Source organism: Lissotriton helveticus, chromosome 7 (genome assembly GCF_964261635.1).
Source record: "Lissotriton helveticus chromosome 7, aLisHel1.1, whole genome shotgun sequence".
In the NCBI taxonomy this organism is placed as follows: domain Eukaryota; kingdom Metazoa; phylum Chordata; class Amphibia; order Caudata; family Salamandridae; genus Lissotriton; species Lissotriton helveticus.
In genome coordinates this window covers 1,954,618,323-1,954,644,860 of record NC_136068.1, presented here as the reverse complement: position 1 = coordinate 1,954,644,860, position 26,538 = coordinate 1,954,618,323, and the positions used below count along the sequence as shown (strand labels likewise).

Genomic DNA, 26,538 nt, shown 5'->3' with positions numbered 1-26,538 from the left:
CACAGACCCCAGGGACCCCCCCTCTCACAGACCCCAGGGACCCCCCCTCTCACAGACCCCAGGGACCCCCCCTCTCACAGACCCCAGGGACCCCCCCTCTCACAGACCCCAGGCACCCCCCCTCTCACAGACCCCAGGGACCCCCCCTCTCACAGACCCCAGGGACCCCCCCCTCTCACAGACCCCAGGGACCCCCCCCTCTCACAGACCCCAGAGACCCCCCCTCTCACAGACCCCAGGGACCGCCCCCTCTCACAGACCCCAGGGACCTCCCCCTCTCACAGACCCCAGGGAACCCCCCTCTCACAGACCCCAGGGACCCCCCCCTCTCACAGACCCCAGGCACCCCCCCTCTCACAGACCCCAGGGACCCCCCCTCTCACAGACCCCAGGGACCCCCCCTCTCACAGACCCCAGGGACCCCCCCCTCTCACAGACCCCAGAGACCCCCCCTCTCACAGACCCCAGGGACCGCCCCCTCTCACAGACCCCAGGGACCTCCCCCTCTCACAGACCCCAGGGACCCCCCTCTCACAGACCCCAGGGACCGCCCCCTCTCACAGACCCCAGGGACCCCCCCTCTCACAGACCCCAGAGACCCCCCCTCTCACAGACCCCCCCTCTCACAGACCCCAGGGACCCCCCCCTCACAGACCCCAGAGACCCCCCCTCTCACAGACCCCAGGGACCGCCCCCTCTCACAGACCCCAGAGACCCCCCCCTCTCACAGACCCCAGGGACCCCCCCCTCTCACAGACCCCAGAGACCCCCCCTCTCACAGACCCCAGGGACCGCCCCCTCTCACAGACCCCAGGGACCGCCCCCTCTCACAGACCCCAGGGACCCCCCCCTCTCACAGACCCCAGGGACCCCCCCCTCTCACAGACCCCAGGGACCCCCCCTCTCACAGACCCCAGAGACCCCCCCTCTCACAGACCCCAGAGACCCCCCCCTCTCACAGACCCCAGGGACCCCCCCTCTCACAGACCCCAGAGACCCCCCCCTCTCACAGACCCCAGGGACCCCCCCCTCTCACAGACCCCAGGGACCCCCCCTCTCACAGACCCCAGGGACCCCCCCCTCTCACAGACCCCCCCTCTCACAGACCCCAGGGACCCCCCCTCTCACAGACCCCAGGGAACCCCCCTCTCACAGACCCCAGGGACCTCCCCCTCTCACAGACCCCAGGGACCCCCCCCTCTCACAGACCCCAGAGACCCCCCCTCTCACAGACCCCAGGGACCCCCCCCTCTCACAGACCCCAGGGAACCCCCCTCTCACAGACCCCAGGGAACCCCCCTCTCACAGACCCCAGGGACCTCCCCCTCTCACAGACCCCAGGGACCCCCCCTCTCACAGACCCCAGAGACCCCCCCTCTCACAGACCCCAGGGACCCCCCCCTCTCACAGACCCCAGGGAGCCCCCTCTCACAGACCCCAGGGACCCCCCCTCTCACAGACCCCAGGGACCCCCCCTCTCACAGACCCCAGAGACCCCCCCTCTCACAGACCCCAGGGACCCCCCCCCTCACAGACCCCAGGGACCCCCTCTCACAGACCCCGGGGACCCCCCCTCTCACAGACCCCAGGGACCCCCCCCTCTCACAGACCCCAGAGACCCCCCCTCTCACAGACCCCAGGGACCCCCCCCTCTCACAGACCCCAGGGACCGCCCCCTCTCACAGCCCCAGAGACCCCCCCTCTCACAGACCCCAGGGACCCCCCCCTCTCACAGACCCCAGAGACCCCCCCTCTCACAGACCCCAGGGACCCCCCCCTCTCACAGACCCCAGGGACCGCCCCCTCTCACAGACCCCAGGGACCCCCCCCTCTCACAGACCCCAGGGACCGCCCCCTCTCACAGACCCCAGGGACCCCCCCCTCTCACAGACCCCAGGGACCCCCTCTCACAGACCCCAGGGACCCCCCCTCTCACAGACCCCAGAGACCCCCCCCCTCTCACAGACCCCAGGGACCCCCCCTCTCACAGACCCCAGGGACCGCCCCCTCTCACAGACCCCAGGGACCCCCTCTCACAGACCCCAGGGACCCCCCCTCTCACAGACCCCAGAGACCCCCTCTCACAGACCCCAGGGACCCCCCCCTCTCACAGACCCAAGGGAGCCCCCTCTCACAGACCCCAGGAGCCCCCTCTCACAGACCCCAGGGACCTTCTCTCACAGACCCCAGGGACCCCCCCCTCTCACAGACCCCAGGGACCCCCCCCCTCTCACAGACCCCAGGGACCCCCCCTCTCACAGACCCCAGGGACCCCCCCCTCTCACAGACCCCAGAGACCCCCCCTCTCACAGACCCCAGGGACCCCCTCTCACAGACCCCAGGGACCCCCCCTCTCACAGACCCCAGGGACCCCCCCCTCTCACAGACCCCAGGGACCCCCTCTCACAGACCCCAGGGACCCCCCCCTCTCACAGACCCCAGGGACCGCCCCCTCTCACAGACCCCAGAGACCCCCCCCTCTCACAGACCCCAGGGACCCCCCTCTCACAGACCCCAGGGACCCCCCCCTCTCACAGACCCCAGGGACCCCCCTCTCACAGACCCCAGGGACCCCCCCTCTCACAGACCCCAGGGACCCCACCCCTCTCACAGACCCCAGGGACCCCCCCTCTCACAGACCCCAGGGACCCCCCCCCTCTCACAGACCCCAGGGACCGCCCCCTCTCACAGACCCCAGGGACCCCCCCCTCTCACAGACCCCAGGGACCCCCCCTCTCACAGACCCCAGAGACCCCCCCCTCTCACAGACCCCAGGGACCCCCCCTCTCACAGACCCCAGGGACCCCCCCCTCTCACAGACCCCAGGGACCGCCCCCTCTCACAGACCCCAGGGACCCCCTCTCACAGACCCCAGGGACCCCCCCTCTCACAGACCCCAGAGACCCCCTCTCACAGACCCCAGGGACCCCCCCCTCCCACAGACCCCAGGGAGCCCCCTCTCACAGACCCCAGGGACCCCCTCTCACAGACCCCAGGGACCCCCTCTCACAGACCCCAGGGACCCCCCCCTCTCACAGACCCCAGGGACCCCCCCTCTCACAGACCCCAGGGACCCCCTCTCACAGACCCCAGGGACCCCCCCTCTCACAGACCCCAGGGACCCCCCCCTCTCACAGACCCCAAAGACCCCCCCCTCTCACAGACCCCAGGGAGCCCCCTCTCACAGACCCCAGGGACCCCCTCTCACAGACCCCAGGGACCTCCCCCTCTCACAGACCCCAGGGACCCCCCCCTCTCACAGACCCCAGGGACCCCCCCTCTCACAGACCCCAGGGACCCCCCCCTCTCACAGACCCCAGAGACCCCCCCTCTCACAGACCCCAGGGACCCCCCCTCTCACAGACCCCAGAGACCCCCCCCTCTCACAGACCCCAGGGACCACCCCCTCTCACAGACCCCAGGGACCGCCCCCTCTCACAGACCCCAGGGACCTCCCCCTCTCACAGACCCCAGGGACCCCCCCTCTCACAGACCCCAGGGACCGCCCCCTCTCACAGACCCCAGGCAGGGACCCCCCCTCTCACAGACCCCAGGGACCGCCCCCTCTCACAGACCCCAGGGACCCCCCCCTCTCACAGACCCCAGAGACCCCCCCCTCTCACAGACCCCCCCTCTCACAGACCCCAGGGACCCCCCCCTCTCACAGACCCCAGGGACCTCCCCCTCTCACAGACCCCAGGGACCCCCCCCTCTCACAGACCCCAGAGACCCCCCCTCTCACAGACCCCCCCCTCTCACAGACCCCAGGGAACCCCCCTCTCACAGACCCCAGGGACCTCCCCCCTCTCACAGACCCCAGGGACCTCCCCCTCTCACAGACCCCAGGGACCCCCCCTCTCACAGACCCCAGGGACCCCCCCTCTCACAGACCCCAGGGACCCCCCCCTCTCACAGACCCCAGGGACCCCCCCCTCTCACAGACCCCAGGGACCGCCCCCTCTCACAGACCCCAGGGACCCCCCCCTCTCACAGACCCCAGGGACCCCCCCCTCTCACAGACCCCAGAGACCCCCCCCCTCTCAGACCCCAGGGACCCCCCCTCTCACAGACCCCAGAGACCCCCCCTCTCACAGACCCCAGGGAGCCCCCTCTCACAGACCCCAGGGACCCCCTCTCACAGACCCCAGGGACCCCCCCCTCTCACAGACCCCAGAGACCGCCCCCTCTCACAGACCCCAGGGACCCCCTCTCACAGACCCCAGGGACCCCCCCCCTCTCACAGACCCCAGAGACCCCCCCCTCTCACAGACCCCAGGGACCCCCCCTCTCACAGACCCCAGGGACCCCCCCTCTCACAGACCCCAGGGAGCCCCCCCCCTCTCACAGACCCCAGGGACCCCCCCTCTCACAGACCCCAGGGACCCCCCCCTCTCAAAGACCCCAGGGACCCCCCCCTCTCACAGACCCCAGAGACCCCCCCTCTCACAGACTCCAGGGACCCCCCCCTCTCACAGACCCCAGGGACCCCCTCTCACAGACCCCAGGGACCCCCTCTCACAGACCCCGGGGCCCCCCTCTCACAGACCCCAGGGACCCCCCCTCTCACAGACCCCAGGGACCCCCCCCTCTCACAGACCCCAGGGACCCCCCCCTCTCACAGACCCCAGGGAGCCCCCTCTCACAGACCCCAGGGACCCCCTCTCACAGACCCCAGGGACCCCCCCCTCTCACAGACCCCAGAGACCCCCCCTCTCACAGACCCCAGAGACCCCCCCTCTCACAGACCCCAGGGACCCCCCCTCTCATAGACCCCAGGGACCGCCCCCTCTCACAGACCCCAGGGACCTCCCCCTCTCACAGACCCCAGGGACCTCCCCCTCTCACAGACCCCAGGGACCCCCCCTCTCACAGACCCCAGGGACCCCCCCTCTCACAGACCCCAGGGACCCCCCCCTCTCACAGACCCCAGAGACCCCCCCTCTCACAGACCCCAGGGACCCCCCCTCTCACAGACCCCAGGGACCGCCCCCTCTCACAGACCCCAGGGACCTCCCCCTCTCACAGACCTCAGGGACCTCCCCCTCTCACAGACCCCAGGGACCCCCCCCTCTCAGACCCCAGGGACCCCCCCTCTCACAGACCCCAGGGACCCCCCCCTCTCACAGACCCCAGGGACCCCCCCCCCTCTCACAGACCCCAAGGACCCCCTCTCACAGACCCCGGGGCCCCCCTCTCACAGACCCCGGGGCCCCCTGTGGTAAATAAATAATTAATTACCGGTACTATTTTTCTATGCATTAACTGAAACAGATAGCTCAATAAATAAGAGGCAGGATCCGGGGTATCTGAGTCATATTGGCTTTAATTAGATGGCTCGAGCCAATGGACCATCGGGTTCCATCACCTGCAAAGGTTCAGGAAGGGACAGGAATGACAGTCTAATATCTTATTAACATCATACAGTATATATAGTAAAACCGTACAATTGTATTGAATACAGTAGGCGTAACAAGTGACAAACGAAAGATAAGAACATATGGGCGTGAAAAGAAGGCGTGCACAGGGCGTGCACGGAGACATGTGATGTGAACGTCACAGAAGTGTCATAAATGGGTGGATACATGGAGGGGGCTACCTGGGCAGCTGGAACCTTTAACCTACTGGTGCGCGCAAACGAGCCATGACGTGTAACTGGGGAGAGCTGGGGCTCTGACTTCTAGCACTAGAAGAGGAGACTAAAGTCTGGGATGTCAGGACGACATGTACCTATAGCATATCTGATATCTCGTGTTTGGAGAACATGTTGATAGAATCTAAAAGTCATCAGGGCAAAGGCTACTTGTCACTAAGGCTAGTGCATGCATATATTTCCTAATGTATTGCGTGTGCTATGAATCTTCTATGGACATTAATTCAGTAATTCTCTTGCATGGAGACAGGAAGACTAGACTATAGATGAAGATGTTTATGCGGTTCGTTAGCTAGGAATGTGAAGCCGGGGAGCTGAACTGATAACTAGAGGCATAACATATTCTTGGCAGACAAGCAGGCAGGCCAGGCCGGGCACCGCGCTGCTTGGCAGAAAGTAAGTGAAGGGTCAGGGATGCGGGAGGGGCTGCATCGCTCCTCGGAGTGGTTTCAGGAGACTTGAGACTCGAATCTGGTGTCCGGGCCCTGTGAGGCCTAGAAACGGGGACAACTCGATGATTTAACGTGCACAATGTAAAATGTTGGCAACATAGGCCTAATACTCGTTGCTTTCACGGGGGACTGGATAACTGACATGCTAACGTTGGACACAACTATAATTGCGTCTTTATTCGGGCAAGGGGGTAAATATGCATATCGATCATGCACATATAACATATAATGGGGAACACGTAGGGACACATGACAGGGCAAAATTCAATTTTCCTCATTCCCTCCTTGTTCCCTACGTTTCCTTCAGGAAACATCAATATTCATGATACCATCTATCTGTTCATACAGCATCATTTGCTCGTCTCTTATTTTCTGGGAATGGGACTTTGGACTTGGAATACAAGAGGTAGCGCACAAGCCGCAAATCGCAGGGCCACATTGTAAACAGAGACAACAACTGAATATGATCATTACTCCTATTCCTAGAAATGACATTGCCTTCCATCCCCAGGCAGATATTATACTCCAGAGCCAACCGGACCATGTCCAGGTGCCTGGATTCTGGTGTAGCTGATGGGCTATTTTATGAAGTCTAGTTATAGCTGAATATACAGACGGTGCGTTATTAGGAATGAAAATGCAACAACTAGATCCGATGACTCTACAAGCTCCGCCCCTATCGGCCAGTATGACGTCAAGAACAAGGCGGTTTTGAAGAACGACAAATCTCATAGCAGATTGCTCTTCTGTTAAGTTACCTAGGGCGGAAGTAGTCTCATTCACTACTGCTTCAAGGGTTCTGGTTAACCTGCGTATTAACTTACTATTCTGGATAGGTCCTATGAAGAAAAAGAAACCTTTATTGAAGTCTGTATACTGTTCTAATGCAGTTTCAGTCTGATCGACAATTGGGGACTCGACCTCCCTCCTATGTCTAACGTGTACTAGATGTGTATTTCTGTGATAATCGGATGGGGCTAGGAAAACTGGTGGCAGTAGGAAGGCAATGTAACATATTCCATCCCAATCTAGGGGCAGACGTACATATGCGGTCTGACCACACACAAAATATGAATGACGTGAGGCTTTGAAAGAAGATTTCCCACTGTCACTATACTCGACCACAGTAGTACAATCACTGTGTCCTATATGTACTGAACCATTCTTTCTAACACATAACTCGCCTTTCACTGGTAGAACTGTTATAGCAGGCAAATCTGGAGTAGTCTCGGACTGAACATTTAAAACCATGAAATTGGAGGAGAAATTACCTAGATCATATACTTCATTTTCTAGATCTAGCCCTGTCCTATGGGAAAGACCTTCCTTGTCTGGGAAACATGTTCTATTAAGAAGGGACTTATCGTCTGAGGATGATGTTAACATAAACCATGCTCCACACGAACCATTATGTGAAAACAGATAGGGAAAAAGTGGCAGAACTCCCTTCGGTGTCTGGTAAGGGGGGAGTCGACCACACACCCAACAATTAGTGGCATTGCTGGTCTGGTGTGAATAGTGTAACATACGGATAAAAGTATTGTTGCGCATTGCAAGTCGGTAGGATAACTCGTGAGGAGGTAGTTCACTAAAAGTGTGCTCTACTGTATCATTAGAGGAAAGATGTACATGCGAATCAAGAGGAGGGAAAAATACATGTAAAACATAACTTATACATGTGATCGTAAGACTCAGAAATAACACAAACAATAAAGTAATCACACATCTGCTGCGCAGATTCTTAAAATAACGTATTTTCTTGGAGTTTTGTCTAACTCTCTCACTATGGGGGTCTATCTCATACATGTCAGGAACCTGTCTAACCGCTTCACCCGAGAGGGACTTAAACAATTAAACTGTCTGACTTGCTAGACCTCAATTTCATTTTATACTCCTGCTGCGGAGTTTTCTCTAACAGGGGAAGTTTAGAGTCAGTATCGGGGCAGTCCTTGAAAAAAGTCTTTGGACGGAGTCCATGAAAACGCTTGATGTGGCTGGAGTGAAGCCAGCCCTTGCGTCCCTCCAGCTTCACAGCGGTCCTTGTGGTCATCAGAACAAGTTTCGGCTCCTTCCAGCGGGGCTCCAGCGGACTTGAACGATCAAAATTCCTCACTAGAACGAGGTCGCCTGGAATGACCTCGTGCGGTTTCACTTGGGTGGAAAGGCAGCCGCAACCTGTGAACGACAAGAGAGTAGTGCAGACATCAAGGAAGCTAGGTAATCTGTCAGCATATTACTGTCAACATCAGTAATTTTACGTGGCATAGGTGTACCCCACATGTTTGGGGGACGACCGAAAACAACTTCATACGGTGACAGACCTGATCGGGAGTGAGCGACCATTCTCATATAAAAAAGGGCGACTGGCAGTGCTACCATCCAATCTACACCTTTCTCGGCACAGACTTTCGCAATACGGATTTTCAGAGTCTGATTATGTCTCTCGACGAGGCCAGCTGCCTCGGGGTGTCGTACACAGTGGAACTTCCACTGGTACCCTAACAGAAGAGATACTTGTTTCATGAGTTCGGATGAGAATGGCTGGCCGTTGTCTGAATACACGACCCTGGGCAAACCATAGCGTGGGAAATACTCACGAACCAACTGCCTGGCAGTGGTCGCAGCAGTGTAATCTGGGACTGGATATGCTTCTGTCCATCTGGACAAAGCGCATACAACTACGAGGACATACTTGAAACCTCGACATCGATCCATCTGAATATAATCCATCTGGAGGACTTCAAAAGGGTGGTCAGGAGGATGGAATCCACCTTGTTCCACCGGAACACCTTTACCTGGATTGAATTGACAACAGATCATGCAGGTACGCACTTTCTGCTTTGCTGCTGCTCGTAAATGCTTGTTAAACCAGAGGTTCTGGATGCTGTCTAACATGGCTTTTTCTCCTAAATGTGCTGGACTATGTGCTGTGTTAATAATGACTTGAACCATAGAGTCGGGGAGAAACCATGTGGCTTTTCCCTTCGTCAACCATCCCTGATCTGTCTGGACCCCTCCTTGTTCGGACCATTTCTTGATTTCATCGGGAGTAGCATGTAACTGTAGGTCTATGACATCTTGTGTAGGGTCCTTAACTGTCATACAAGTAGTCTGGACTGGAACGTCTGTCTTTGTCGTGTTAACTGGAATGTCTGGAGTCTGAGCTGTAAGCTTGGCTGTTCGATCTGCTAAATCGTTACCTTGGGAAATGGCGTCAGTGGCTTTCGAATGTGCTTTGCACTTCATAATGGCAATGGCTTTCGGTAAATGTATTGCTTCTAACAGAGTTTGAATGAGGGGGCCATGCTGAATCTTGGCTCCATGAGAGGTCATGAAACCTCTTTCTTGCCATAGTACTCCAAAGTCGTGTACGACTCCGAATGCATAACGTGAATCTGTATATATGTTTACTTTCAGGTTCTCAGCTCGTATGCAGGCTTGGGTCAGAGCGATGAGCTCTGCTGCTTGAGCAGACAAGGTGTCAATACGATGTGTTTCTATAACTTCAGTTTCAGTAGTCACTGCATACGCTGCTACTAACTCTCCTGTACTAGTTCTCATACATGAACCATCCACGTAAAGTGTCAGGTCTGGGTCAGGTAATGCAATATCCGTCAAGTCTTGTCTTGGCTTTGTCATGGTGTTAATAACTTCCACACAGTCATGTGTGGCAGGATTTGATGTAATCGAGGGTAACAGTGTAGCAGGATTTAAAATGTTGCAGCGTCTGATTTCTATGTGTGGCTGAAACAGTGTCAGTTCATATCCTGTTAAACGTGCAATTGTCAAATGCTGAGTCTGTGTTCGGTTTAAAAGAACTTCCACGGAGTGTGGAACTTGTACTGTCAGGGAATGTCCTAACACTATGGAATCACTTTGTCTGATAGCTAGAGCTGTGGCTGCAACTGACTTGAGGCACGCAGGCAGAGCCTGGGCTACTGGATCTAATGTGCTAGAAAAATAAGCACAAGGCTTGTGTTGTCCTGCTTGATCTTGTGTGAGAACAGATAATGCTGTACCATCACGTTCAGTAACAAAAAGTGTAAAAGGCTTACTGTAGTTCGGTGTCGCTAACACAGGTGCATTACATAAAGCTTTCTTTAACTCATTGAAAACAAGTGTATGTTCCTGGGTCCAAGGGAGAACAGTCGATGTGGCTGCCTCCTGTGTTGTCAATTGTATCAGTGGTTTGGCTAGATATGCATACTGAGGAATCCATTGTCTGCAGTAAGAAGTGAGGCCGATAAAAGCTCGTACCTCCTTCTGTGTCTGGGGCTGTGGAAGATGTGCTATTAACTGGATACGGTCTGGTGTCAACTGTCTACCCCTCTTGGACAGCAAGTGTCCAAGGTATACCACTTGCTGGACACAGAATTGCAGTTTCGAAGGGGACACCTTGTGTCCCATCTCTGCCAGAAAATACAAGACTGTCAGTGACGCACGTTCGCAGTCACGTTCTGAACGGGCTGTGATCAATAGATCATCGACATACTGGAGCAGGGCAGTGTCAGTTGGCATGCGAATACTGTCTAGTTGTCTCTTAAGTGCTTGACTGTAAATACTAGGACTTTCTGTGAAACCTTGAGGAGCACGTGTAAATTTATAGCTTCTTCCATTTAAACAGAATCCGAAAAGGAACTGGCTGTCTGGATGAATGGGGACACTAAAGAATGCGTTCTTGAGATCAATAACAGTAAAGAATGTAGCTTCAGAATCAATGGCAGTCAATAGGGAAGAGATATCTGGAACCACTGGGTACTGGGGTATGATACATTTATTGAGTTCCCGAAGGTCAATCACTAATCGATAAACTGGAGGTGCATTTGGATCAGTACGTTTAAGAATCGGAATGATAGGAGAATTACATACATTGGAGTCAGTTTCTACAACTACTCCTTGAGCAATGAGCTCGTCAATGATTTTCGATAAGGCTGCTACAGCCTCAGGTGGCAATTTGTACTGTCGGATTCGTGGTAATACAACACCTTGTTTCAGAGTGACACGATATGGTGTAATGTGCATACAACCTACATCAGTTGGACCTTGCGCCCATAAATGCTGTGGTACATTCAGTAATCTTGGATCAAAATCACGTAACACATAATGACCTTTAAAATCACGTAAAAACAATCTCACTCCTTCCGGGAAACAGCATATCACTGCACCTAATTCTTTCAATGTTTTAATACCAAGTAAATTTTCAGGACATGATTTCGTAAGTAACAAGTCTGTAGTTCGGGACAATGGACCAACTTCTAGGGAAACTGGTTTCGATATTTCATTAACAATCGGCTTTCCTGAAAATCCCAGGGAAACATTTCTTGAGCCTGAGAGTGGAGCCCCTGGAACCTCGTCATGACTGATGGTAGTCCTACTTGCCCCTGTATCAATCAGAAACTTTCTGTCTTTCCCTAATACTTGACTGTGTACATAGGGACCCTCTTGATCTACAGGAACCTCGATGAGAGGCAAGCCAACCTCCCTCTCTAGGCTGTTTCATGAATACTGCTGATATTCTGGATAATCTGACTGTGCGTACTGGTACATCTGCTGTGTAACGTGTTGTGTGGCAGCTATAGGCTGCGGTACTGTAACTGTCTGTTGTGCGTTCTGCAGTGGTTGCGAATTTTGCGGAACATGTTCCTGTCTAGGAGGACGCGGTCTCTCTTTCGTCTTACCTATAGCTTTGTTGTGTTTCAGAACTGCACATTCGTTTATGTAATGACCTGGCTGTTTACAGTAATTGCATGTCCCTTTAACAGGAGCTGCAGAATGAGTAGTTTGATTCGTACCCCTCTTCTGACTATCCGCTGGAACAGACTGTGCAACTAGTACTTTCATTTTCGTGTCTTTCATACGTCTCCTTTCCTGTTCTTGCTCTTCCCTGATTCGGTTCTGGTGATACTGTAACATCTGTAGCATTTGGGACGGGGTATTAGCTTGCCATGTACTCTCGACCTTTAATACTCGATTTTTAACTTGCGGTAAAGAATTCTCAACTAGTTTGGTAACAAAAAGATGTGGATACGACTCACTACTTGTTTTCAAACCGCTATTAATAATGAAACATTTCTCAAATCTGGAATAAAAATCACTAATGTCTTCGTCTTGTTTCTGTTTGCAGGCTGAGATGGCATCCCAGTCTTCCTTTTTCGTGGCTAATAATCTTGGCAAGACTTGTATTAACAACTCGGGCAATTCTTTGGCTTTATCCCCAAGACCAGTACCTGGGACTCGTGTGTTATCTTCGTTCTCTAACGCGGTCCAATCAATCTTTTTCTCTCCCACCTCCCATTCTTTCTCTTTGAGTTTTTCATATATGCCCGCAGGCAACAGGACCTTTAACATTTTGATGATATCAGGATAAGTGTATTCTCACATACGGAGCATGTCTTTTAATTCACGGTGGAACCCTGCTGGATCTTTATCGTGACCGGGCACTAACTTTTTCATTTCTAGTAGTTCTATTTTCGTTATAGGGGTGTAAACAAATACTCGTTCGAGCTCACCCCCCGTTCCCTTAACAGGATGCACTTCTCGCAACGGATTCTGTCTGTCTATGTAGAATGGGGGTGAAACAGAAACAAAATGCGGAGTTAGGAACGTTCTGTATTTGTGGCGTTGTTCTAAAATGACACTAATTAAATCGGTACCTAAACCTTTCCATCGGTTTAGTAGTAACTCGTTCAATACATTATATAACGGACCTGGATCAGAATGCTGACTCTCGTACAGTGTAATGAGATGCTGGATCATGTACATACCCACCAGTCGCTGCTCGGCTGGGGGCAGTTTCAGAAACATTTGAGCCACCACTTCGTCTGAATACGTGGTAGAATCACTAGTCCATCGGACTGCTGATCGGGCTAGTTCCTGTTCATGCATGGTACTAAGCTCACTGTAACCTATTCGTAATTTCAGAACTCTATCGGTAGCCTGGAATAATTGTTCAAGAGAACACTGTTCTGGTACGGGAGGAAGAAAAACTTTCTTGTAGTCTAGGCGTGTGTGTCTATCAGAAGGTCTTGTCCTACCTACATACGCTATTCTGGTAGGATTCTCATTGTCTACATCTTCGTCTGAAGAGTCATTCTCTTTCTCTGCTACTATTCTTGCTTTCTCCCTCTCGTGTATGCCTATAATTTCTTTACGAATCTTTCTGTACATGGTTTCTATACTATTCTGTGTCTTGTGTTTTCCGTCTGCTATATTGTCACTCCATCTTGTCAGGACTTTCATCTCTTCTTTGTCTTTATCAGGACGATCCTGTTCTCTTATTAAACAATTTATTAGAAATTGCAAAATCATGCCTTGAGTCTCGACTTTCCTATGTGCCATGGCTTCGTGAATACTTTCTGGTTTCTCCCCTGTTCGGATAAAATGATATATTCTGTCTAAATGTTCTTTCATATCTGATATGGTGATCAAGAAGTTTGCAACTCGTCGTAAACGTACGGAATATAATATCATGTGATCTTCGCCTGGCACTGGGTCATATCTACAATCAGTAAGGTACTTTTTGAGTGCTTCGTACGTGGCCACTTTTGGCGTACGCTGTAATGCTGCGTCTCTCAGTGTCAGGCGCTTTGTTTGAGGCGGGGTGATAGGAATACCTCCCCCCTGCTCCTCCTGAACTAGAATCGTCAATTAATACTGAATGTGCGGCCGCTGGTAACGTGACTGGTAAAGTAGGTGTACGTAATGTGGGTTGGTCCTGGGGTACTGGCATATGGACCGGATTCCCGGGACCCACGGCTGGAGGCACAGTAATTACGTTATTAACAGGAGGTGGAAGTTGAACAGGCGGAGTAGGATTCGTATTAGCATATTCTGGGACAGTGTCGTCTAAATAGGAAGAAAGGAAAATTTCAGCTGCAGTCGGTTTATGACGTAGCTTAGTCGGGACCAATGGTGGCGGTAAATTACAGGGTGCTTCCGGGGTCGCCTTCGGCAAACCCTCGGCGAGAAGGGGATACATACCTTTAATAAGGGCATTTCTTTGTCGGTCTGACTGTTCTGCTCTAACTCGTTCACCTTCTTCTAGTAATTCCCTCTCTTGGGCTTTTTCGGAGGATTCCCTACTTAGTTCTGCTTTTCTGAATTCCTTTTCTGTTCTTTTATGCGATTCTTTACACCATAACTCTATGGCATCTTTCTGGGATTGTCTGGCTTTCTTTTTCCATAATGCTTCTTCTACTCTCATGATGCACTCGGCATCCCATGTTCCTGAAACAGGCCATCTATATTTCTCTTCGAGATCTTTGGTGTAGTCCACCCATAAATCTAGATACAGTATGGCATCTAAGCCATGTTTATGATACATGAAATGTCCAGGACTGTCCCTGGGAGGGACAGGAACTGATTCTTCGAGTAACCCTTTTCTGGTTTTTATCTGACGTAACTTAGAAAACAGCGGCATATTTGAACCGTACTTGAACTTGAACACAATACACAATGAACACAGTAATGAATAGCACAACAATCACTCATACCACGACATAAAAAAAACACATTAATAACAGTTCGAACAGTTACTACCTAATACATTGAAAACATAATACTTGAATTTCTCGAGAACAGACTTACTAGAATTACTGGATGCACTGCTAAAACAGTACAGAACATACCGGTCTCCTAAAGAGACACGTCATACCGTATCCACCTAGGTGAACACGTCGGACCGGATCTGTGTACCCAAACCCGTCGGACCGGGCACAAATTAATGAACCCGTCTAGATACGTTCCCAGCAACGGTACTCACCGGGAAGCAAAACTGAAGGCCACGGACTGGACTGGACTGTTACGACGTCTGGTTACTGCTACGCATTACGCATGCGCCTCGGGCTTCGGGCTTCGGGAACAGGTGGGCCTCCGGATACCTCGGACCTTGCTCTCTTGGCTTGGGCTCTGGTCGGGACGATCCGCCTTCCTCACCGCCTCGTCTGGATGCCGGACCGCAGTCTCCGTCTCCTCCATGGGCCTGAAGGAGACTTGAAGCAGAAATATCTGCACGTGCACGGTAGGGGTCCGTCACGGCTGTAGAAGGGTCAGGGGGCCTGCGTTACATCGCCGGCGCGTGGGGAAGGGGCTCGTCCCTATTCGGGCGCCATTATGTGGTAAATAAATAATTAATTACCGGTACTATTTTTCTATGCATTAACTGAAACAGATAGCTCAATAAATAAGAGGCAGGATCCGGGGTATCTGAGTCATATTGGCTTTAATTAGATGGCTCGAGCCAATGGACCATCGGGTTCCATCACCTGCAAAGGTTCAGGAAGGGACAGGAATGACAGTCTAATATCTTATTAACATCATACAGTATATATAGTAAAACAGTACAATTGTATTGAATACAGTAGGCGTAACAAGTGACAAACGAAAGATAAGAACATATGGGCGTGAAAAGAAGGCGTGCACGGAGACATGTGATGTGAACGTCACAGAAGTGTCATAAATGGGTGGATACATGGAGGGGGCTACCTGGGCAGCTGGAACCTTTAACCTACTGGTGCGCGCAAACGAGCCATGACGTGTAACTGGGGAGAGCTGGGGCTCTGACTTCTAGCACTAGAAGAGGAGACTAAAGTCTGGGATGTCAGGACGACATGTACCTATAGCATATCTGATATCTCGTGTTTGGAGAACATGTTGATAGAATCTAAAAGTCATCAGGGCAAAGGCTACTTGTCACTAAGGCTGGTGCATGCATATATTTCCTAATGTATTGCGTGTGCTATGAATCTTCTATGGACATTAATTCAGTAATTCTCTTGCATGGAGACAGGAAGACTAGACTATAGATGAAGATGTTTATGCGGTTCGTTAGCTAGGAATGTGAAGCCGGGGAGCTGAACTGATAACTAGAGGCATAACATATTCTTGGCAGACAAGCAGGCAGGCCAGGCCGGGCACCGCGCTGCTTGGCAGAAAGTAAGTGAAGGGTCAGGGATGCGGGAGGGGCTGCATCGCTCCTCGGAGTGGTTTCAGGAGACTTGAGACTCGAATCTGGTGTCCGGGCCCTGTGAGGCCTGGAAACGGGGACAACTCAATGATTTAACGTGCACAATGTAAAATGTTGGCAACATAGGCCTAATACTCGTTGCTTTCACGGGGGACTGGATAACTGACATGCTAACGTTGGACACAACTATAATTGCGTCTTTATTCGGGCAAGGGGGTAAATATGCATATCGATCATGCACATATAACATATAATGGGGAACACGTAGGGACACATGACAGGGCAAAATTCAATTTTCCTCACCCCCTCTCACAGACCCCAGGGCCGCCCTCTCACAGACCCCAGGGCCGCCCCCTCACAGACCCCAGGGCCGCCCCCTCACAGACCCCGGGGCCCCCCTCACAGACCCCGGGGCCCCCCTCTCACAGACCCCGGGGCCCCCCTGTTGGACACGGCCTCGTGGCGTGGGCCTACCCCTCCCGCATGGCGGGCCCCGGACGACATCGGGCCGCTGTCGACCCCCCTGACACGAACATTCCCGAACCCGCAAGGAGAGCCGCCCCCTGGCAACCTACGGCTCTCCCCCTTCCTGGCACCCCGGCGGGCCCTGCTCGCCAATGCCGCCGGTCCGGCAACCATGCCTGGCCCCCATCTCTGGCCCGACTCCATCTTGGGCCCATCACGTCCCGAGCACGTGGCCGCAGCCACCCTGGCCCCGGCCCCAGCGAAGCCCCGACATCGGGGCACCAAGATCCTCCCAGGTGGTCGAGTGGCCACTTGACAGATCCGAGAGGCGGGAAGTTTCGATGGCCCTCCAGCCGTCCCCGGACGCCTGGTATCGATCGCCCTCCAGCCTCCCTGGGCGCTGGCTCCACCCCCCTGCTGGGTGTCTGGACACCTTCATCCCGGCCCCTCTGACCCCCAGGCGCGAGGGTCCGGACATCAAAGGACTCCAGTCCTATATCTGGGCCAGCCCTGGATCAGGACGGGAGTTGTATCTGGGAGTCGAAGCCCTGCTGACCTCGTCGCGGCTGATCCTGATCCGAACTCTTGTACCTGGAACCATCTTCGAGGCCCTGCTGACGCTGTCGCGGCCTGACCAAGCTGAACCATCTTCGAGGCCCTGCTGACGCTGTTGCGGCCTGACCAAGCTGAACCATCTTTGAGGCCCTGCTGACGCTGTCGCGGCCTGACCAAGCTGAACTATCTTCTAGGCCCTGCGGACGCTGTCGCGGCCTGGCCAAGCTGAACCACCCTAGCGGCCCTGCCGACGCTGTCGCGGCCTGCTCAACGGAGAACTATCCTCGCACCCGTTGGTGCCAAGACTATCCCGCTACCCCCCTCTTCCTGAGCCAAGACTTTACGGATCCCTCGATCCTTATCTACCAAGCCCGCCAAGAACTTGCTTGAATTACTTATATAAAGAATCGTGTGAACTTTCCTCTTGTGTGGTGTCCATCTGCAAGTAGCGTGGTTGCTCTGCTGGTACGATTGTAGGAGAGGAGCCTCGCCGAGGAGGCCTCCCTACGGCGCGCGGCCTATCCCATAGCGAGAGGTGGGTCCCGGGGCGGGCAGTCAGACACCTTCTGTCTCCCCTGGGGTCGCCTTTCCAACATTGGTGGCAAGCGACGGGATCCGAGCCCGCGCAAATCGTACAGCGAGTAACACGTCACTGCTAACAGAGACCCACAACCACGATGACTACTAAAGATGCCGGAGCGACCACAGAATTCCAGAAGGAGCGACTAGAGGAATACACCCATAAGGAACTAACAATTCTGCAAAGCCTTGGGTATCGCTACCACCGGTCTGAACACAAAAGATGATTTTAAGGAAGCATTGCAAACATGGGTGGAGACGGGAGCGACCCCACCCCAAACAAACGAGGACAGTGTCATAGAGGTACCTGTGAGTACAGTCGCAACTCCAGTGGAAGAAAGCACCGTCTAGAGAGAACCGGGCCTCTCCCATGAAGACGCCCGGGAGCGAGAGAGGAGTCGGCTACATGAACTAGAGCTCGCCCGACTCCGGCTGGACGGGGAACTCCAATTAGCAGAAAAGAAGATGGCCCTGGAACAACGGCGTTTAGAGGGTGATCTGGAAGAAAGACGAAGGCAAAGAGAACTAGAAGGAAAAAAACTTGCGTATGAACACGAGCAGGGCCTCAAAGAACTGGAGATCAAGGCCAAAATCGAAGAGGCTGCCGCCACTCGGAACGCTCCACCTCCTGCCGACCCGAAGGTCCACATCCCGAAGGATATCGTCAAAGAATACTACAAGAATGACGATATCCAGCAATGGTTCAAGGCGTATGAAGTGGCCATGACCGCGCACCGCATCCCGCGAAAAGACTGGGGTGCCGGCTTATGGGGGAGGTTTGTCAGCGAAGGCAGAGACACCCTGCTAGATCTGGCCGAGGAGGTGATGTCCTCCTATGACCACATGAAGGACGCCCTGCTCATCCGATATGGCCTCACCCCCGAGATGTACCGGCAGAGATTCAGAGACTGCAAGAAAATCCCCGGCACCACGTGGGTCGAGTACGTGAACTTTTATAGCAGGGCCCTGGAAGGATGGATAAAGGGCAGCAAAGTGTCCACCTATGAGCAACTGTTCGACCTCATCGTTTGGGAGCACCTCTCCAACAACTGCTTTGTCGAGCTCAGGGAGCATCTCCTCGACAGTAAACTGACCGAGCCACGGAAACTCGCCATCGAGGCCCATCGCTGGGTGAGCACCCGGGTACCCCGCACCCCGATAGGAGAAGCAGGACAGAACGGCCGGGGGCACCCCCGCCAGCGTGGCGGCGGGGGAGGCCAGAACAGGAGCCAAGACTTCCAGTCGACCCCTCTCACAGACCCCCCCTCTCACAGACCCCAGGGCCCCCCTCTCACAGACCCCCCTCTCACAGACCCCCCCCCTCTCACAGACCCCAGGGCCCCCCTCGCACAGACCCCCCCTCTCACAGACCCCCCCTCTCACAGACCCCAGGCCCCCCTCTCACAGACCCCCCCTCTCACAGACCCCAGGGATCCCCTCTCAGACCCCCCCTCTCACAGACCCCCCTCTCACAGACCCCCCCTCTCACAGACCCCAGGGCCCCCCTCTCACAGACCCCCCCTCTCACAGACCCCAGGGCCCCCCTCTCACAGACCCTCCCTCTCACAGACCCCAGGCCCCCCTCTCACAGACCCCCCCTCTCACAGACCCCCCCTCTCACAGACCCCAGGCCCCCCTCTCACAGACCCCCCCTCTCACAGACCCCAGGGATCCCCTCTCAGACCCCCCCTCTCACAGACCCCAGGGCCCCCCTCTCACAGACCCCCCCTCTCACAGACCCCAGGGCCCCCCTCTCACAGACCCCAGGGCCCCCCTCTCACAGACCCCCCCTCTCACAGACCCCCCCTCTCACAGACCCCAGGGCCCCCCTCTCACAGACCCCCCTCTCACAGACCCCCCCTCTCACAGACCCCAGGGCCCCCCTCTCACAGACCCCCCTCTCACAGACCCCAGGGCCCCCTCTCACAGACCCCCCCCTCTCACAGACCCCAGGGCCCCCCTCTCACAGACCCCCCTCTCACAGACCCCAGGGCCCCCCTCTCACAGACCCCCCCTCTCACAGACCCCAGACCCCCCCTCTCACAGACCCCCCCCTCTCACAGACCCCAGGGCCCCCCTCTCACAGACCCCCCCTCTCACAGACCCCCCCCTCTCACAGACCCCAGGGCCCCCCTCTCACAGACCCCCCCTCTCACAGACCCCAGGGCCCCCCTCTCACAGACCCCCCCTCTCACAGACCCCAGGGCCCCCCTCTCACAGACCCCCCCCTCTCACAGACCCTAGACCCCCCCCTCTCACAGACCCCAGGGCCCCCCTCTAACAGACCCCCCTCTCACAGACCCCCCCTCTCACAGACCCCAGGGCCCCCCTCTCACAGACCCCCCCTCTCACAGACCCCAGGGCCCCCCTCTCACAGACCCCCCCTCTCACAGACCCCCCCTCTCACAGACCCCAGGGCCCCCCTCTCACAGACCCCCCCTCTCACAGACCCCAGGGCCCCCCTCTCACAGACCCCCCCTCTCACAGACCCCAGGGCCCCCCTCTCACAGACCCCCCCTCTCACAGACCCCAGACCCCCCCCCTCACAGACCCCCCCCTCTCACAGACCCCAGGGCCCCCCTCTCACAGACCCCCCCTCTCACAGACCCCCCTCTCACAGACCCCAGGGCCCCCCTCTCACAGACCCCCCCCTCTCACAGACCCCAGGGCCCCCCTCTCACAGACCCCCCCCTCTCACAGACCCCAGGGCCCCCCTCTCACAGACCCCCCCTCTCACAGACCCCATGGCCCCCCTCTCACAGACCCCCCCCCCTCTCACAGACCCCCCCTCTCACAGACCCCAGGGCCCCCCTCTCACAGACCCCCCCCTCTCACAGACCCCCCCCTCTCACAGACCCCCCCTCTCACAGACCCCAGGGCCCCCCTCTCACAGACCCCCCCAGGGCCCCCCTCTCACAGACCCCCCCCTCTCACAGACCCCAGGGCCCCCCTCTCACAGACCCCCCCCTCTCACAGACCCCAGGGCACCCCTCTCACAGACCCCCCCTCTCACAGACCCCAGACCCCCCCCTCTCACAGACCCCCCCTCTCACAGACCCCAGGGCCCCCCTCTCACAGACCCCCCCCTCTCACAGACCCCCCCTCTGACAGACCCCAGGGCCCCCCTCTCACAGACCCCCCCTCTCACAGACCCCAGGGCCCCCCTCTCACAGACCCCCCCTCTCACAGACCCCCCCTCTCACAGACCCTAGCCCCTCACCATGTACTCCTCGTAGGCCTCGCCCAGCGGCAGCACCTCGTGGGCCCGGTGCGGGGCGCCCATGCTGCAGATGGTGCAGATGAGCCCCTCCTCGCCGCGGCAGAAGAGCTTGAGCGGCTCGTCGTGCTCCTCGCACAGGCCCCGCACCCGCAGCGGCTGCAGGCGCAGCTCCCTCACCAGCTCCACGATGCTGCGCAGCCGCTGGTTGGGCCGCAGGCTCTGGGGCGCGCAGAGCTCCCTGCAGTCGGGGCAGAGGGTCTGGGCGCCCCCGCCATCCTCCCAGTGTAAGGTGATGCAGGGCCGGCAGAAGTTGTGGCCGCAGTCGGTCAGCACCGGGTCCTCGAAGTACTGCAGGCAGATGGAGCACGTCACCTCCAGCTCCAGGCCGCGCACGGGGCCCCCCGCCGCCATGACGCCGGCGCTTTCACTTTCACTTTCACACCTGTTTCTTTACGGAAGTGGACTCCGTGCCACGTGATCCACACAAAACCCTTCTGACCAATCATTCCCAGCCGGCGCCCATTATTCCATCCAATCCGCAGGTACCTGTGAAAAAGCCAACGTTCGGAACAATCCCGGCTAGTCATGCGGGCGGGGTCAAATATTCCATCCAATCCTCAACTACCTGTGCCGTGCGGTGGGGTTACGCAACATTCTGACCAATCCCCTTCAGATCATGGCTGGTGCCAGATTCCTAATGAATCCCCACCCTATCACGGGGGAAGGTCCAACATTCCAACCAATCCCCGCCTTATCAGAGGGGGGGGAGGGGGAGTCAAACAATAAAACCAATCCCGTCCTATCATGGACGGGCCCCACATCCCAATGAATTGCCGGCCTATCATGGGGGGGGGGGGGTTAACATTTCCAACCAATCCCCGTCCTATCATGGGGAGCGGGGTCCAACTTTCTAACCGATCCCCGTCCTATCATGGCCGGAGACTTCGGGTTGGTTCCTCCTACATTATTTATTTCTTTATTTTTTTGTGCGTTTTTCTCTCGCGCGGACTTTACCCGAAGGTGTCAGAGGCTTCACAGCAGGAACAGAACTGAAACAAGAGGAGAAATTACAAAAGGAAACGTTAAGTTACATGAGGCAAAAGTGACCACTGTGAGCAAACAAAATACACGAGGATCAAACGGCGCAAAACAGGAGGAGCAGTGACGTGTGTGCAGGTTACAAAAGAAAACAAAGTACAAGTAAAGGAATAATACTACAAACAGCAGGTAAACGTGCTTTAGAGCTTCGTGTAATGATACCTGACTGATACATAAAATATTCAAAAAAACTGAAAAGTTATGTTAAAAGGGGAGTACAAATGGCTTTATGTGGACATGAACAAATGTTAATAGCAAATGATCGCAATCCTACCTTGAAAAGTGAAGACCCGACCGCTCTGAGAAGCACCAAAGGCTCCATTCTGGCTTCGGGCGCCATAAATAGAAAAGCAATGTAGGATCAAAAATTAGCATTCGCGCCAAGAATTTTCAATTCTATTAAGGACACGGAGGCGAGGATTATGCTTCTCTTTCTTATATTTGCTACTCACAGCAGCCAATGAAAAACGTTTTGTATGCAAATAAAACTACATTTCCCATGATGCTTGTACATACATCACATCCTGTATAGCCCCATAATAGCTGCTCCATCCTGTGTCTCCTCCTCTTTCTTTGCTCAAACATATATAGTCCACACATTAATAAATCCAATCCAATCCACGGAATATAAGTTCCAATAAACATCCTTCACATGGAAGAACCATCGTCAAACTGGAAAGATTACGTCTTCTAAGCCAGAAGAACACCTGCTCCTTCTTCTTTACTCGAAACTGAAAGGAATGAGACAGGAAAAACCCATAACTTCTGCTGATACAGAATATCAAGTACATGCGGGTGGGTAATTATTACCAATACTGTAATAAACCGGGTGGGATAATCCTCGCCTCCATGTCCTTAATAGAATTGAAAATTCTTGGCGCAAATGCTAGCTAATTTTTGATTCTATTACAGGACCGGAGGCTTCAGATTATGCTAGTTTAACGCTTATCAACACAACTACAGTCTTAAATCTCCCACCGGTACATAATACGCTGTTTAAATAGAGTCTGAGAAACTCAATCACAAGAATAAAAACTTGCTCAACAATGGGAATCATCAAGAACAAACTGCGTCTCACAATTGGTTCTAACACCCATTCTGGCAAAAGGCCCTCAACCATCGGCTGTAATAGCCTCGTACGCACATATAAAATGTCAATAATCATCAACAATCATATGAACATATACGCGAAAACCTCAGATAGTAAATCCGAGAATCATCGTTGTAAGCCATGAGGCATGTGAAGAAACACCCATAGAGTGCATTATCTCAAATTCGTGACCAGGCCCTGATCACATGCAGTTCAGACCACGCTTACAGAGCAACTTCCTAGAGTATATACTGTACCTGTAAAACGCGGGCTTGCCTCGCCATAGGAACACCTGAAGGTGGAATGCTTCGTAACACAGCCTGACAATATTTAATGTCCAGTCGACATACTATTATATGTCTATTAATAAAAAGGAAATCACGAGAATTAGTCCGGTTCTGGATATTTACGCCACCAAAAACGCCCTCAGCGCGTTCGAAAACCTGGAAAGTATTGTAGATACCCTAACTTTACCATGTGTCAAACCCAGACCCGTGCTTACTAAATGGCAACGATGAATCTGCGTGCCGTCGCTCCCTGGTGAACCATAAAGGCATCCGCCTTGATCTACATGAGTGCTATTTCATGAGAAAAGGGAAAATTGTAAGGTAGGGCAGGAAACCGAGCCGGCCTCGCCGACCCAAGGAGCATTGGAATTTTCAAAAATGGAGTCCACCCTGCACGAAAGTCGCGACCCAGTCGCCGGAAATACAAGGAAACCGGATGGAACAATCCTTTACTGTCATGTACGCTAAGGAGGTATACGGCAACAACCTAAATATGAAAGTTCCGGCAGAATGGCCTGAGTCCTGGAACAAGTCCACTAAGAAGATGACCTACTTGCCCATACCCGCTGATCGATCCCGCAGTCGAGATATTGCGCATGCTGAACAGTAAGCCTCCAGAGGCGTGCACGATAAGGAGCCCAAATAACTGAATGATCCGAAAAACTGTTTGAATGACGGTGCACAACGCACCGCCACTGTGGCATTCACACGAAGGGAAACTCTTGCACTGATACAATCAGAAAGTCATCCTCGCATTGTAGATTGGGTCGTACAACAACTGATTCGCGTAGGATTGAGATAAACCTCGAACCTAAACTAAGAGCCACGAATGTATGTCATACCGACGCCTATCGCCGATCGTGGCTGACTACGACCTTGATTTGCAGCCTGTCAAATCTGTGATATGCGTCATATAATTTATGCTGTGGAGTCGACGGCGTTTCGATCCCCGTTAGTCGGGATCGTCATCAGGACTCTGGGGCTCTTCTGGATGCGGGCTGCTAGCAATGAATGCAGGAGCCCAATTGCCTTTTGCCGCCCTGATTCATACAGGTGCCGCACGTCCCGTCTGCTGATCTGATTCTTTCCACGATCAGCCCCCGAGTCTTGAACGACCGTTTGGGCCTCAGCCACCCACGCCTTCCCAATTGGGTGTCACTCACTGATTCCATCGACAACCCTGTCCTGATGACGATCCCGACTAACGGGGATCGAAACGCCGTCGACTCCACAGCATAAATTATATGACGCATATCACTCGTTGTGCTCCTGTTCAAATTTATGCAAACATGTTTTAAGTGATTACAACTTGTTTTTCACAGGGCCATTATTGATGTACAAACTTGGTTTTATGCGCCGATCACGCTGTTCACTTTAGCACTTGCACCTTCACAATCACTAATTGTATATAGCACCACGCACCAAGTGCCACTGGGTTGTCACATGACCTGTTCTGTACAGTGCTGTTTAAACTGTATTACCATGTGAAAGACCTTTCCCTGTGCCTATTGGTGAATAATACTGCCTTTTTTCAAAAAAACTTCAGTGACTCCTTGTTTGTTAATTTTGTAATGCAGATTGCATACATTACTTAAATTGCCTTTACATGATACCTGTTGGGAATTGTTTCTGTTTACACATGTAAAGCAGGAGGCACTGGGACCTCGAAACAAAACAGGGGACGCGTGCGACGTGCGTAGGCCAAAGCGCCCAAAATTAAGCCCAAGTGGGTTACGCACACCGGAGAGTTATGACTCCATAACCGCACTTGGCTACTAGGGAAAGCCTGTGGCGAAGAAAGCGCGAGATCGCACAATAATTAAAACAACCCTATGAAAATGACAGGAAAATCTTGTGCAATGTGGAAACAGCATTGGTGGAACCTAATCTAGGAGCAAAAATTCTAGATACAAACCACAGTTACCCATTTCATCATGGCGCAACGCTAGCTCCGCATTTCAGCTCCAGAGGGAGCGTTTGATTCAGTTTGCGGCCGAGCCTAGGCCTCTCATGAGGATTAATGTCGCTGGCATAAGTAGAGCCACCTCACCACTCCCGCAGGAGCGATCTGCAAGTTGTATCGGTGGGTGAAACCAAAACGCCACCAAGCGCACTAATGCATTCCAATAGAAATAATAAAACGTACACCAGGAGAAATATTAAACTTAAATATTAATCACCATTTGATAATCGGAAAAAAACATGGCCCGGAGAACCTGGGATCGAACCCTGCGCCACGGGATAAGAGGCAACAGCCCTGCCCGAGGCCACGTGTAAAACCAATAATCATGAAGCAGATGAGGCCTGAAGACCCTGGCAATGGGAAGCGAGGCTATCGAGGGCAGCACGGCATTTGAAGGTCAGCGGGAGTATAAGTAAGCCTGATAAGGCCCCCCGCGTAGCGGATGCACCGCCGTGCCCTCAGTCCCAGAATGAGATAATCAAGGCGACGCGCGCCTGCCTGTTGTTTGGGTGAGCCATGACGTCGTGCGGCATTCCGCGGCCAGCAGGGACTGAAGCTGCGCCCGAACGGGCCAACCGAGCACTCCGCGTGGAGACTCTGCTGAGGGAGAAGGCGCAACACCCGTACGCCGCTCTAGAAAACTCGACCATGCCCGCAGGCCATCAGGGGGCGTAAAGCGATACAAAAGGGGATGATGGACGGAGCGTTTGTATAAATCAAACACTCACCCCCAGTCAACTGATCTGGGTTTAATCCATCACCATTCTTTAGTTCACTCAGCCACCCCAGTTCAGACATGGCTATATGCAAATCAGTCTGACCCTGTGCCTTATGGGAACAGTCCAGCCCGAACTGCCAAGCCATGTCTTCCCTGGACCGGAAACAAGCATCCTGGGACCGGTTTCGGATTCATAATCCTCATCAGCCAGGCTATCTTGAATCCAGTGGCCAAGTGAACAAGGGACTCACGTCTGAGCATACCCTGCCACACTTAGGGCGAACAAAGCGATACAAAAGGGGATGATGGACGGAGCGTTTGTATAAATCAAACACTCACCCCCAGTCAACTGATCTGGGTTTAATCCATCACCTTCTTTAGTTCACTCAGCCACCCCAGTTCAGACATGGCTATATGCAAATCAGTCTGACCCTGTGCCTTATGGGAACAGTCCAGCCCGAACTGCCAAGCCATGTCTTCCCTGGACCGTAAACAAG

The 26,538-nt window shown here is 54.3% G+C and overlaps 1 protein-coding gene across 1 annotated transcript in view; it reads right to left on the bottom strand.

Annotated features, from left to right (window-relative positions):
• The window catches only part of LOC144770977 (E3 ubiquitin-protein ligase TRIM39-like), a 159,363-nt gene extending 138,018 nt beyond the window's left edge, over window positions 1-21,345 (bottom strand). The window contains exon 1 of the mRNA XM_078655843.1: window positions 20,886-21,345. Coding sequence (XP_078511969.1) covers window positions 20,886-21,296 — 411 coding nt within the window. The 5' untranslated portion in view covers window positions 21,297-21,345. The remainder of the gene's footprint in view (window positions 1-20,885) is intronic.
• Window positions 21,346-26,538: the final 5,193 nt, after the last annotated feature.